Source organism: Mercurialis annua, linkage group LG4, assembly GCF_937616625.2.
Source record: "Mercurialis annua linkage group LG4, ddMerAnnu1.2, whole genome shotgun sequence".
Taxonomy (NCBI): domain Eukaryota; kingdom Viridiplantae; phylum Streptophyta; class Magnoliopsida; order Malpighiales; family Euphorbiaceae; genus Mercurialis; species Mercurialis annua.
The window spans coordinates 35,006,602-35,022,316 of NC_065573.1; the positions used below are offsets into that span (position 1 = coordinate 35,006,602).

A 15,715-nucleotide genomic window follows, 5' to 3' on the forward strand; every position below is an offset into this window, starting at 1 on the left:
TTGCCATGTAAAGTGTGGCACTAGCAATCGGCCTGTGACGTGTATGTCTGACAATTACTAAGCAAGAAAATAAAGAAGAATGATTGAATTATAGTACTCAATTTCTGCAATAAATTATCCAATAGATACATCAACACACTCTTATAATCAAATGTCATCATTCTGTAACTTTGTAATCTACAAAAAAGGATGATGTCTTCTTCTTACAAAACTTAAGTTTTTAAATTCAAATTATAACAGTTTGCATGTAGATAATGATAATTTAATAAATGACATAAAATCAGATTTCAAATAAATAAAAATGTGAATGCTATATTCTTTAGTATTGAATCTTAATCCGATTTTAATATAGTGCTCTATTTAATGCTGAATTTAACATATATGTATGTGTTAAATTTAACACCAACGATAGCACATGCTAAAATTATAGCACCCAATACTAATTTATTATTAATTAAAATTATAGTATCCAATAACAATATCAATAGTAGATCATACACCAATATAATAAAAAATATGCAAAATAATTCATTTTATATCATTGATTCTTCTAATAATTTTGTTAAAAACTCTTTATTGTATCAAAAAATTAAAAAATTACAATATTAGAAAAATATATAACTAAAAGAAATTATCTGCTAAAAAGTATTAATTAAATTATTAATCATTATCATATTAAATAATTGTGTCACTTCTTTTTAATATTTTATATTTTACAAAATCAAAATAAAATGCTATAGCATTTTATTATTGTATGCTAAAATTTTCATAAATAGTAGTATTGCAATAGAAATGCTCTAAGTCTAAGTCTTAAAAAAAAGTTTTAAAAAAAAATTAAGAGTTAATTTTCATTTTAGGACTAAGTATATATGAAAAATAGCAAATTATTATGAGACTCCCATATTTGCCATAATTCACAATTTGATACCTATTATTTAAAAATCAAACCTCACTTTCAATTTCCTTATCAATTAAGTTAAAAATTTGTTCCTCATTCTGAAACGATTTGGCACCTCACTTTCAATTATGTTAACGATTTGATATTTTATTTTTAAACGATTTGATGCTCCACTTTTAATTCTGTTAATGATGTGGCACCCAAATTTATCAGAAAGTTGTAATAATTGTTTGTATAATTAAAAGTGAGGTACCAAATTGTTTACTTTTTAAATAAAATATAACAAATTGTGAATTATGATATATGCGGAGGGCTCATAGTAATTTGCTCTAAAATAAATGGTACTAAAATCGAAAAATAGAGAAAGTTTAGAATTATTTTGGCAATTAGACCTTAATTTTCCTATTAATTCAAACTTAGAACACTTGGGGAACTCTGTTCTAGAATGATGAATCAGAAACAAAATTTGGTAAAATGATGCCAAGTATCATCATACAAATGCTGACATGGCAAAAAGTAAATAAAATAATAAATTTAAAAACACATATAAAATCAGAATACAAAAGGCTAGAGCATCAAATGCAAAAGCAGAACTTGATTTCCTTCATGGCACCCACTGCTGCTACCAATATAACTGCTTCAATGGAACAATCTCAAATTTACGGTTCAAAAAGAAGAGAAAATCTTCAAGAACCAACTTCAGCAGGTGACTTCAGTCTGAGAGAATGGGGTTTAAAGGCTCAAATCAGTCGAGAAAATACAAGATCAAGAAGATTTTCAGGATCACATATCAGAAGTTTTAGAGAAGATGCTGCCAGGTCTTTTAGATCATCCATTACTATCTCCAGCACTGCTTCTTCTCCTGGTTACCCTCTTAAAGGTTAATATTCCTATTTGCTTCCTCCGTTTTTATATAGTTCAATCAAACCACAGTTTTATTTACTGTTAATTCCATGTTATTTTCATTTTTCAGATGAGATTGACCCGTCAACGTACTCCTTTACTACTGCTCTTAAAGGTATTATTCATTTAGAGTTTTAGAGTTTGAGAAGCGTTTTCGGAAATGGAAATGAAATGCAGAACGTAGGACTCGAGAAGTTTTCGTGCAACATAGTTTATGAAAGGTGGCTTTGTTTTATCATTGTTGATTTTGGTTTCATGAATGAAATGTGCAGCATTGCAGGCAAGAGCAGTAGGGTATAATAGTTGGGAATGTTCATCACCAGATGGTTTTGCATTGAATTCAAAATGGAATGAAGCAGAGAAATACATATGTAATCCTCTTTCAGGAGAAGTACCAATGGAATGTTTATCAGCTAAAACACTCAGTGGAAGATCGTTTCGTAGCTCGACGATAAACAGAATTACAATGTCTGCTCCTCTTGTTTACTCTTCTTCTAACCCATTGAGGCAAATCTATGCAAAGCAGCAGGCAGCAGATCATGAGTCTGCTCTTCATTTCCCAATTCAAGGTTCTTGAAATTCATATGTGCATTTAAAACAAAGCTTGTTAAAAGTTTGTTCATATAATTTACTGTTTGTTGTGTTGGAAGTAGAGAAGAAAATGGAGGGTATGAGTACTAGAGATGTTGGGACACAAAGCACACCTCCTGATCTTAGTTCAACTAGTTCTAGTCCTGCATCAACTCCTCCTATGACAGAAACATATTTCAAGAAATGTGAAAATTCTCCTAGTTGTAAGGGGAAATTGAAAGATGAAGAAAAGGTATGTTTTTCTTATATTTTGAGTATGATTAGAGTTTAAAACACATTTACCAAAATTTGCCTGAATTTTAGACAGACAATCTGAATCTAATAGTCCTAAGATTTTGTTGTCTAAGTAAGATTTTAGTGTATCTATCTAGTATAGGCATTTCTTTAATTAGAAGAAACTAAATGAACCCTATATTGCCTATTAAATCATAACTAAAGATTTTATATAGGACCACATGCATTAAATAGGATTAACATAATCTTATATGTACCCTTTGAACATTTCTTCTTGTTCTTTCTGCTAACTGAGGAAGAACATTGATACGAGAAGATTTTATTAGTACTTGCATAAGGCAAATTCGAGACCTGAAAAAGTTGAGTTCAAAGCTTTCTTGCCATTTTCTTGTTTCATTAAAGCTGTTCTGGACATTTGTCTTGATGCATTAATGTTTTGCATACCTCTCTCTCTTGCTGATTGGCTGGTCTCTATAGATTGGATAAAAATATAAGATTTGCCTCATTGATGTCATATTATTACACAGTATCCTAGGTGGGGGACTGGATAGTTATAGATTGGTCCCTGTAGGCCATTTAGCAATGGTTCAATGAAGTGTATATGTGTGACCCAAATGCATACAGATTTAACATACTAATATATCTAGTTATCTTTACCTTATCAATGTAGGGGACTAGCAGATGACTTGGGTCCTTTTTTTAACAACATGATGCATACATATTGGAAATATCTCATGTTCAGTGGAAGTACAATGAACTAATCTCGACTGTTAATTAGGATCGATTTTATTTGATCGAACTTGAAACTCTCCGGTCGAATTATACAGCCATTAATACATACAATGAAATGCATGGAATAATTATGTGATTTGTAGTGTCATCTAAAAGTAATTTTAATAAAAACAAAACTTCCATGCAATTATTGGCTTTCAGGCAGCCTGCTAAATAGAACAAACATTCATTTGTGTTTATCTATGTTCTTCAGTAACATTATTCTGACAACAAAAGCTTTATTTATGTATTTCTATCTCTCTTACTCCATTTCTTTTCTTTCTTTTACCTCTGAAGTAAAACTGTTAAAAGTGAAAACTCATCACGTTACTACTTTCAAACTTTCAAACCAAGTTATTACATTTCCATTCTTTTTAAAAAAATCCCACTTCCTCCAATCTTTTTCTTGATTCATTTATGGGCTGTTTTTCTGTTCTTGAAGTCACTTGTTTGTTTTATGTAATGATGTGTCAATTTCGCACCTCTTATCTTTTATATTTAGCTCGTTTGCTTCTGTGTTTTGTTTGATTCTTTTGTGGGCTGTTATTGACAACTGCAACACACTGTCCACTTTGCAGCTTCTTTCTTCTTTTTGGATAAATAGTCATGTGTTTCAGGAATATTAACAAAATTTATCATGGCATTCAAAGTTCTGCATTATCATTCACAATGAACTAGTTAAGGGTACATTTTTATACAAGTCTTGGAAATTTTGAGGTATTGCATTCAGTTCATCAAATTGGAATAGGTCAAAAAACAAAACTTCATGTACTTGAGAAATTTGAACCATATGTTTTTGACATTATTTGAACCAGAACTGCATGATCCTGAAAAAATTATAGCCCTTAATTATTGGAAGGTTGTCACTAGCCCTAGGAAACTTCATGTATATGGCAGAACACCTAACTAGTTGAAAAGGATGTTCATGCTAAAATGATGAACTAGCTTTTGAAATTTAAGTTTCATTATTTTAAGTGTTGGATTTTCCTAAGGACATGCTTAACTAAATTGCTTGAATCTCAATTATGAGTTTTTTTTGTCAATTCTACCATGTTTAAGTTTATTAATAGGGACAATTACTATAATTTTTTGACTTTAGGTAGTATCTATCAGTTTATACAATATCTTTTAGAGTGAATTACTTCTCTAGTGTTTAAGTTATTTGATTGTTTTTTCAGGTTAAATTTTAATGTCATCAAAGTGCATAATTGATAAAACGAATAAAAGTTTAATTTAACTTAACTTATTTTTAGTTTAAATTAGTTCAAGATTTAAAAAAAAATACTATATCACTATGCTAATTTTTCGATAAAAAATGATTGTTTTTTATTTATACTAGATTATTAAAAATTACTACAATTGCATAGCATAAATTTTGATTTAATTTATACTTAAAGTAAGTTGAGATGTTAAATGAAATTTTATTTTTACAAATTAAATTCTTCGATGACATCAATACTTTTATTATGTACCTTAGTTTCTAGATTCATTTTTTGTGGTGCATAATTGTCACAAATTCGAATATTAAAAAAACAAACTAACATCTACCTTCCAAAGATCAAAAGTATTTTGCATCGTACCACCAAAGGTTGACGAGTCAAAACACTTAGAAACAATAAGAAAAAGAATCTAGTTATATATTTATAGAAACAAAATTTGCAAGAATGAATAAGAATATTCCTAATGTAGCAAAACAATAAGAAGTAGAAATAAATGTAAATAGAACAATTCAAAAATGAATGGTAGCAAAAAGTAGTAGTGATGTGAATTGAATTGTGCAGGTTGAAGACAAAGAAACAAAAGAAAAAGAAGAAACTGAAAAAGTGGAAGTAAAGAAAAAAGAAATGAGAAAGTGCAGCAGCATGCAAGGTGGTTGCTTGTCATGGATGAGAAAAAGGCAAAGAGATAAACATAAATCAAGAAATAAAATTTTATTTCTTTTTAATCATCAAACATGCTAATTATCACTAAACTGTATCATAGAATAGTCAAGCATTATTAGTTTTTGAAGGCATTTCATGATAATTCTTGTTCTTTCCATGATAAAAAGGTGGGATATTTCCTCTCTACTAGTGAAATTAGGTCAAAATTGCTGTTTTTTTGTGTTATATATGTATACGTTAAAGATTATGGTTTCTCTTAGGTATTTAAGTATTAGATAATGGAAGCGATTTTATTTACTTGAGAATAAAACATTAAGGGTTTAATAATAATGTTTTAAATAAAAGAAAATACGATAATTTTGACCTAATTAACCGTGATAGTTGTTATGTGGTGTGCAAAACTCGAATCAAACCCAAATAATCGATACGAACCAGTAAATTCTATTTATTTGGTTTGATATATAAAAATTATTTGTTTGGTTTCATATTACACGAAAATTACTTATTCAATTTGGTTAGGTTGTGGATATAAAAAATTCAGTGAAAGTTTAACTGAAAAAATCAACCAAAACAATTAATTTGGTTCATTTTGGTTTGAAACACTTTTTATATTGTTAAAATTTCGGTAAAAATTATCTTAAAATTTCGGTAATGTTTAACTTTGAAAAATGAAGTAGGATTTGAACAGAAAGAAAATCCATAATAGTAGTTCTTGCTTAAAAGAAAAGGTTGCATATTATTTGGTATGCATGTATATGTGCTTATTGCATCTTAGATTGAGAAATTGAAGGACAGAGATGAAAGAAAGTGGTAATATAATGATGGGATTTAATTTAAGGATAATGCCATCAAAATTCACCAATTTTACACGTTTTTTCAATTTTGTCACATTTTTAAAAATTTCTCATAAACATACACCAACTTTCATTTTTTTCCAAATTCATAAATGGTGCTGACGTGTCACTCATTTATTGGTGCAATTTGTTGAGGTGTAAGTCATTTTTAATCAATAAATGAGTGACACATCAACACGTGTATGAATTTAAAAAAATAAAAATTAATGTATATTTATGAAAAATTTAAAAACGTAATTAAATTAAAAAAATATGTAAAGTTGGTGAATTTTTATGACATATTTAATGTTGTATTTTCTTTAATAAGTGATGATGTTAAGTTTTTGTAGGTTAGTTCACGTGCATATACTCCTTTTGTTTTTGGCTTTAGAATAGAAATCTTCTTCTATTTCTGCTTGTTTTTTTACACATAACAATTTAACAAGAAATTAAAGTTTTGTAGAAGATTATTATTAGCAATCACATGATATTCGAATATCTTGTAAAGGGAGACAATTTCAGACAATGAAAATGAAACTTTTGAGGGTCATTTATTTCATGTCTTGGTTTTTATGGAAACTGTCTACATTTTACACAACTCATGTGCTACATAAATTATGATGTATTTTAAAAAAAAATTATGATGTTAAAACCATATCCAAGGAGTGTATTTTTCACTATCCTAAAGACAATATTTATCTTATTAATCTACCTGGAAACAGCGACACGTAGGGCTGATAATTTTCAATATATATCGTTGACCCATTTAAATGATGATTAACATAATTAAAAGAAAGGAGAAGGTGCATTTCATATATTCCAAACTTCAAAAATGACCCTAATATTTTAATTAATTAAAAACACAAAAATTAGACAATGTTAAACAGTGTAAACAAAATTGAGCTTTTTAATGCGTTTTCAAGACGTTCGAATTATTTTTAAGATTTGAAATACATGAACTGTTTACAAGAGATGTGAACTATATATATTAGCGTCATTTTTTGCATCTTTCCCTTAAATGAATGCAGATCGAGTTTATGCTAATTTGAATCATAAATAGATTAATCTATTTAAAACTTTAGATAATAAACTAATCATATTTAATATGCTTAATCCGTAAATGACATGTTTAAATCTATTCAATTAATTATATTAATAGATTAACTTGTTATATTTAACTCGCATATATCATATAAACACATATGATAATATTCATAAATTTATATGTACATATTCATAAATTCATAAATATATACATCTAAATACATACATATTCGTAAATTCAAACATATTTTTATTTAATTAATCGTGTTAAAATTCAAACATGAATATGATGTGTTTATTTAACGGATTAACATGATAAAGATGAATGGATTTTTTTTCTAATAAATAGGTCAAATGATCATAGTTTATATGATAATTTATCAACCCTTTTGAAATAAATTATAATAAAGTAGTAAATTTATTAAATAATAGGTTCTACTTATTTTAATTGTAATTTATTTAATATCTAAAACTATTAAACAATTGAAACAAATTAAAAAAAAAATAAAAAAAAATAATAAATAGATAGAAGGCCTGCCTGCTTTAGGAAGGAAAATAATAAACTTTTGATGAGCAATTTTAAAACTCAATGATCTAACTTAAAAAAGTCTTTAACCTACACAGTCATATCGAACTTTTTATCGATTTTGAATTTGGAAAACATTTCGATTCATATTTGATAAAAGTTTAATTGACTCTTTATTATCTAAAATAGAAAGTGAATTTTTATCTTCATATTATATATTTTATTGATAACATTTCAAAATTTAAAATAAATTAAATATTTTTCAATACAAACATAAACAATAAGTTATTAAAAAGAAAATAAACTAATAGTTATAAAAATAAAATAATATAAGAATTATTATTAGGGAGTCAATAAAATTAAAATTAATTTTCTTTAAATATCCTTTATTTTATATAAATGAATACTCTTTAAAATAAAAAATAATATTGAAGATGTGATCTTTTGATGTTCTTGCGAAACTGTAAAAATTATATTAATTAATTAATGCAGAAAACTAAAACATATATTTATTGGGATAAAATAGTTTTCATCTACTTCTTTTGGTATGCTTGTTTGTTTATTTGACACCTCTATAAATAGAAATAGATGTCTTTCCTTTAGTTTCTAATCAAAAAACCATATCCATTTGAAACCTCTACTAATAAATATATATTTAACTTAAGAGATGTGTCTATTTAATGGCAATTTTACACCGTGGATGAATTATTATCTCCAATGGTGAAATTAATAAATAAAGTAGAGTAACCATAGGAAAAGCTTCATTGTAAATGCAGAAATTGTGAAATAGCTGTGTTAAGCAAAGTATACATATTAATTTAAATACTGTTGCTTGTTCGTTACGATTCTGTGCAGCGCTGTTCAATGTTAGCATCTCATTCATAATTATACAGCTGAGTTTGTATATGCTTTTGTTGCTTTTAACTATATTACAAGAATGCAGAACTTCCATAAACCTATATATGTTAATGAACAAAGGGCTTAAAACAGTAGAATTAGATGATACCATCATTTCCTTCATGAAGCTGATGCATTTGCATTTTTGTTTGCAATAAGTTTTACTTCATACAGGTTGTCTTCCCCCTTACCTGCAAATGAAAATGTAAATCAAAGTGCAAATTTTTCTAATTTACAAACATAAACATTTGCTAAGCTAGGACAAGATCCGATGACGGAAAAAAAATACACGTGTATGTATTGATTGCATGGTTGAAAAGTAAAGCTCACCTACTTCAGCTGTGATGTTCGGTCCAAAGAATGAAGCAAATTTTGCCTGCAAATCATTATTTCAGCATACGTATTGCATATCATTTGATTATGTAATGAATTTCACTACCAAGTTAGTTCTGTTGATTTTCAGTTCAATTGGTACCAAAATTAATTGAAGTTGTTTTTACTTTTAAAACCGGATTGAACTGAAAATTCAACCTTTTTCTATAATTTCAAACCACACTGAATCAAATTTATTGGTTTGGCTCGGTATTTTCTGTTTGGTTTAGTTTTTACACACTCCTAGCAATGCCGAGCCAAGAACAAGTGACAAGCTACGTACGCAACGTGAACCAAAGCATAAAATGTAACAAACACTTCAAAAGTGCACTGTCCAATCTCGTCATTGCTTACCTGTCTTTTCTCAAAATCTGACAACTGTAAAGCTTTTGCCATAAAGACCAGGACTAGGCAGTATCTACCATCCTCAGTGACCTGAGACAACGAAATGAGCAATATAGTAACTGAGGTTACAAATCTCAATAAGCTAAGAGGATTCCTAGAATGTCATTTTAGGAAGCAAGGTTCAGTTAAAATAATTTCCAAGTCAAGATCGCTACAATGGAGGTCTTTTGTATTGGTACCTAGAGACAAATGCAAAACAATAACAACAAGATGTTTCGCCCAACAACCAGCATTTATTCATTTCAGATAGTTCTAGGAGTTTAAGACATCAACATCTATTGTTTTTGAATGGAGATCAAGGAAATGTACCTCTTCGCGTATCGTCTGGAGAATAGGTGCATTCCTCCTTGAAACTCCTCCTCCCTGAATGTAAGATATTTATGACAGCAAATACAATTCACAAGCACGTACAATAAAAATCATCATCTAACAAATACACCAAAACACAGTCAGATAGATGCTATAATGAAGTTTACACCCTAAAGTATCAAAAGTGAAAAAAATAATCCTTGTTGCATTTTTCTGTTTAACAATTTCCATTCAATAGTGAAACAATGAGCGAGAAAAAACGTGTAATAAATGCCAAGTTGTAAATTAAATTTGCATATCGCATTCTGTTTAAGAGGTTGCAGGTAATGGTAGAACAATACATAGAAAAGCAAGTTATCCACCAGAAGCCAAATTAGTATGTGAAATTTTCTCTACCAATGGACATGAGAGCTAATTGTTTGAAGGAATCAATGAGGACACCGACATAGTATAAATTTATTGTCCTTCGCAAAATGAATTGTAAGAGAAAATTAGGCTACACTGCTTGGACCAATGCAATGGGTAGGGTTGGTCCATCATAGAACCTGAAATTTAAGGCTCTCAAGAAACTAAATTTGTTCATACCTATAGTTGTCTGGTCATCCAATTCCTAATCATTAGTAGGGATTTAGAATACATCCAATTCCTAATCATTAGTAGGGATTTAGAATAACAGCATCAGTCACGGGAAGTGTACAGTATTAGAGCCACACTGTAACATGCAATATAGAGTTCTCTAAAAATTTATCTAGATATGTAACAGACTGATCTTTGTAAGCCAAACATTACTACTCATCAGGAGATAAAATTGTAAGCAATAATATTATTACAAACAAATTATATTTAAGCACATATATGCTATGTAGCACGAAAACAGAACCGCTGATGGAATGGAGACAACGAAACAATATCTTTATACAAGATGACGGTATATATTTTCAAAAGCATTTATAGAAACGAAAACGAAATGCTGAAAAGCTCTAGAAGCTTCCATGTAGTATAGCAAGAAATGTATGATATGATGACAGCCAAAGGCAGATGCAATAGCCCACAGCTATGCATGACTCTGCTTTTAAAAGGATGGAAGCAGGACTTTAAATCTGACAATAGATGGAGGAATGCATGCATTTAAAACAAATACGGCTATCTTCATCAGATGATATAACAGATAATAGGAGGAAGAATGAAAAAAAAGGGAGAGGAGGGGAATGGAGTGGAAAAGACTAGCATACCTGACCATATTGGAAAATCCGTTGCAATGCCTCTTCCAAATGCTGCTCATCTCCATACCGGTATCTTATAACATCATTTCTGACCTAATTAAAGAATTAGGAGATATTTCACTTAGTAAACTGTCTATAGAAGATAAAAGCCAAGAATTGTGACATTCTTAAACCTAACTAGCATCACCACTATATTTCCAGATACTACCATTCCCACCCCTATAAACCAACAGAAGTACACCTTCACCACCAACCCGATGCCACCATTGCCGCCAACACCACCACAATAACAGCATTACTGATATAATAATGGACTGATGTCATTGCCACTTCTACCACAACATTCATCAACAGTAGCACTATTAACCAGCCTACCACCTCCATATTATCAGTGTAGCCATTAGACAATATTCAAATGAATATTTCTACAAACATAACTTCACATAGTAAATCTTCTTTTACTTAATTCTTATATCCTTAATTCAGTGACAGAAGGTATTGAAAATTAAACAATGAAATTAAAGGAATTTCTAAATTTCTAACAGAGGATCAAATAGTAAAGTTGAAATGAAGTAGAAATTGTACTTTTTTTCCTCTTTTTTTAAGTGAAAGATTATTTTTGAGATTTTCTATGCTTGCATAATCTCTCTTTATGTGAAGTCCAAGAATTTGTCTTGAACTGATATATGTTTGCAAGGACTTCCAAGTTGAATTACTCGCTCAGAAATATAAATCTTATGAATTAAATTACATAGCAACAACCTGCTGATAAATGAAAAGTGAGATGACAAAATGACCTGTTTAAGGATTGGAGTGGCACTTGTCTCCCTAATCATTTGAGCATCAGAATAAGTTAAGCATGGAACTGGCTTCAATTCCGCATACTGCATATCAGTCAAAAGGGATACAATACTATTTGTAGTCAGTGCTATCAAATTAAAGCAGTTGACACTTTGTATGGTTTCAAAGCACACACACAGCCCTTCAAATGTGAACTGTGTATGCTTTGAAATGGAGATGAGAAGTGAGAAAAAAGATTACCTTGAGAGCCATACCAATAATTGCAAGAGGAAAGCCATAAGTCAACATTAAAGCAGACCATTCAGAGCCTGGAAGAATATTAAAGTAAGCCCCAAAACCATACCTGCAGTTCATGCAAAAATCAGCTTCCTTTTTAACAAACAAAAAAAGTCAATTAAAAGTACTCACGACAAGAGTGAAACTCCAAGACCCAGTCCAATTACACCAAATGAGACCTGAAACACATAAGATACATAACACCATGAGACGAATTAAAAAAGAAAGCCCAGATGCAAGAAAAGGGAGAAAACCTTGGCAAGAGAGAATTCATCATCAGAAACAACAGGTTTAGCCGGAGAAGAGGCGGTAGAAGAAGGCTGAGTTGAATCGGCAGCTTTAGCAACAAACAGTAGCTTCACATGACGGTGTTGTTTAAGGGTCAAAGTTGAAGGAAGACGAGGTGGTGATGGAACTAGGAGCAGGGACGGTGACAGTGAGAATCGGTCATTGTTAAAGCTAAAGATTGTAGCTTTGGTTACTGCTGTCGCTGCCTTCATCTTCAAAGAAACTACTCAAATTTTATTCTTTTTCAGAGAGGGAAACCAACGAGAGGTTAGCAGATTACTTGCAAAACCAAATCCAACCGCCAAAACTATAATTCTACGTGGCACATTTCCACCGTTTTCTTTTTTATTTCCAAATTTGGGTTGGAAATTTAAAATATAGTATTAAAATGAACAATGTCAAATTTAAAATGGAGTATAATTTTATTTAATTAATTTATTGCTAATAATTTTAACTACATTTATCTGGTCTTAAAAAAATTCCTATATTTTTTATGTTCCATATAAAATGTTCTTATAAAAAAAATATTGAACTTTTTCTTAATTTTACCTTTCAATATTTTTTCAAAATTAATGAACACCATAATGAATAGGGGATAAGGTATAAAAATGACATTGATAGAAAAATATTGGTTCCTTTATATTTTCTGGATATCAATTAGGATTTGTATATTTTTTGTTAACTAACAAATAAACACTTTATGTTATATATAATTACCTTTTTTGGCAAAAAAAAAACACTTTATGTGATATTTTTATGGGTTTTTTACACAAATCCCTCAAAAGTGCTATAGTGTTTCACTTTTCCCTCACCATTTTGATTTTGGCAAAAATCTCCCAAAAAAAAAAAAGTTTTCAAGAATCCCTCATAACCAAAAATTAAAAAAAAAAGACAATATTGTCCTCACTATTTGGCAACATCTCATTGGTCTATATTTTAGTCAATAAAATGTTGACACGTGGCAAATATGGGTTTGGTTAGACCAACCAACCAACCACAACCGACAACCGGTCAAATTCCGGCCCGACCGACCGGTCAACAGAGGTCAACGCCCGGTCAACGCCCGGTCAACGCCCGGTCAACGGCGGTCAACGCCCGGTCAGCGGCGGTCAGCGGCGGTCAACGCCCGGTCAGCTCGGTCAGCGGCGGTCAACTCCCGGTCAGCGGCGGTCAACTGTAGTGGTGAGATTTTAAAAGAATTAATAAAATATAATTTTGCTCTTAGTGGGATTCGAACCCATGACCTCTCACTCTTTGTCCATGTGCCTAACCACCAAGGCAAGACATGCTTGTTGTCTTTATTTACTCTTTAATATTAATACATGTACTCTTTAATAATGTATAAAAAAGCATATAAACTAAATATAACCTACTAAAATGGTTGATTATAAATGATATATATTACAAAACACTAATAAAGTATTACTCTTGTCAAAATTTAAATTAAATTTACTCTAATTAAATTAATAGTAGTGTAAATTAAATATTAACTTAAAGTAAACTAAGTTAAATAGATTTTATATATTAATGTATTACAAACACAATTAATTTAATATCAACTCGACAAAAACTCAAAATAGATTATATAAGTTAATTGAGTTGATATTAAGTTAATTTTTAAAATTATAATAATTTATTAAAAATTTATCTTGCATTGACATGTAATTTACAATGAGTTGACATTGAGTTTACATTAGGTTGACATTGAGTCAGCGTTGAGTTACTAAGTTTATATTGAGTTGATATTAATTTACATTTCAAAATTAAAATAATTTTCTAAAAGATTACTTCAGATTGACAATAGGTTTACATTGAGTTAATATTATAATTATATTGAGTTGACATTAGGATTATATTGAATTGACGTTAGGTTTATATTGAGTCGTCATTAAGTAGACATTGAGTCGATCTTCAGTTGATATTAAGTTAATTTTTAAAAATATAATATTTTACTAAAAAAAATTACTTTGGATTGACATGTAGTTTATATCAAATTTACATTGAGTGAACATTGGGTTTACATTGAGTTGACATTTAGTGAACATTAGGTTCACATTGAGTTGACATTGATTCAACGTTGAGTTATTAAGTTTATATTGAGTTGGCATTGAGTGAACATTAGGTTCACATTGAGTTGAGATTGAGTTAACATTAGGTTCACATTGAGTTGACATTGATTCAACGTTGAGTTATTAAGTTTGCATTAAGTTGATATTATAATTATATTGAATTGACATTAGGATTATATTGAATTGACGTTAGGTTTACATTGAGTCGTCATTAAGTAGACATTGAGTCGACCTTCAGTTGATATTAAGTTAATTTTTAAAATTATAATATTTTACTAAAAAAATTACTTTGAATTGACACGTAGTTTATATCAAGTTTACATTGAGTTGACATTGAGTAGACATTAGGTTCACATTCAGTCAACATTGATTTATTAAGTTTACATTGAGTTAATATTAGTTTACATTTTAAAATTAAAACAATTTACTAAAAAATTACTTCATATTGATATTAATTTTACATTGAATTGACATTAGGTTTATATGGAGTTGACATTAGGTTTATATTGAGTTGACATTAGGTTTACATTGAGTTGACATTAATTAGGTTTACATTGAGATGACATTAGGTTTACATTGCGTTGACATTGAGTCGACGTTAAGTTAAAGTTAAATTTACATTGCGCTGATATTAAGTTGACATTAAATTTATATTGAGTTCAAATTAAGTTTATATTGAGTTCACATTAAGTTGATATTGAGTTGATATTCAGTTCACTTATTTTAAATTTATTTTTTGTTCATTTTAATAAAACCTTAGATAGTTTAATTCAAATTACTATTAATTTATCTCATTTCATAAATTATTTTTAGTAGTATAAATAATGAAGTTGACATTGAGTTGATATTGAGTTTACGCACACCACGACGGGTACCACTACCACGTATCCGACCATGACCACTTCGGTCCGACCACCGAACCACCATATTTATTAATTTTAACAAACAAAATATATTTTTCAATTTTAACAAGTGAAAAATCTTACTAGTTTTACTCATGTATGAATAAAAAGTGAAATATAAATATTTTTATTTTTTTATTATGTAATTTTTTAATAAATAAATTAAATCAGACTAATTTAATATTATATTTAATTTTTAATTATCTAACCAACATTGGTTCAACCATTAAAAATGGTTAGACCACAAACCATTGTTGGTCCGACCAGCAATGGTCCGACCTGATGTCAACCGGCCGTTGACCTGCGTTGACCTCCGTTGACCGGCGTTGACCGGCCGTTGACTTCCGTTGACCGGCCGTGACTCCCGTTGACCGGCCGTTGACCGGAAATGGTCCGGTCAATAATATTCCGACCAATGGTTTGATTTATAAAAAATGGGGAAATTATTGAGTGTAACAAAAACACAATAGGTAAAATACACTATAGGGAT

General features: G+C 29.6%; 2 protein-coding genes across 4 annotated transcripts; one reads left to right on the forward strand and one right to left on the reverse strand.

Annotated features, from left to right (window-relative positions):
• The first annotated feature begins 1,460 nt into the window (after nt 1–1,460).
• LOC126679551 (uncharacterized) lies at nt 1,461–5,525 on the forward strand. 3 transcript variants are annotated; one of them, XM_050374600.2, is made up of 5 exons: nt 1,461–1,778; nt 1,872–1,916; nt 2,074–2,370; nt 2,452–2,624; nt 5,179–5,525. In XM_050374600.2, exons 1-5 carry the CDS (start codon nt 1,478–1,480, stop codon nt 5,356–5,358), a joined length of 996 nt encoding a protein of 331 aa, XP_050230557.1. In that variant the 5' UTR covers nt 1,461–1,477; the 3' UTR covers nt 5,359–5,525. The 3 variants fall into 3 exon arrangements, with proteins under 3 accessions (XP_050230557.1, XP_050230558.1, XP_050230559.1); XM_050374601.2 differs by having other exon boundaries at nt 2,455–2,624; XM_050374602.2 differs by lacking the exon at nt 5,179–5,525 and adding an exon at nt 3,297–3,647.
• A 2,971-nt stretch (nt 5,526–8,496) lies between these two features.
• On the reverse strand, nt 8,497–12,564 carry LOC126679552 (uncharacterized). Its single transcript, XM_050374603.2, has 9 exons — nt 12,221–12,564; nt 12,099–12,145; nt 11,931–12,033; nt 11,687–11,773; nt 10,899–10,982; nt 9,667–9,720; nt 9,307–9,387; nt 8,911–8,956; nt 8,497–8,771 (listed from the first exon to the last, which is right to left on the reverse strand). Exons 1-9 carry the CDS (start codon nt 12,464–12,466, stop codon nt 8,701–8,703), a joined length of 819 nt encoding a protein of 272 aa, XP_050230560.1. The 5' UTR covers nt 12,467–12,564; the 3' UTR covers nt 8,497–8,700.
• Between the last annotated feature and the right edge of the window lie 3,151 nt (nt 12,565–15,715).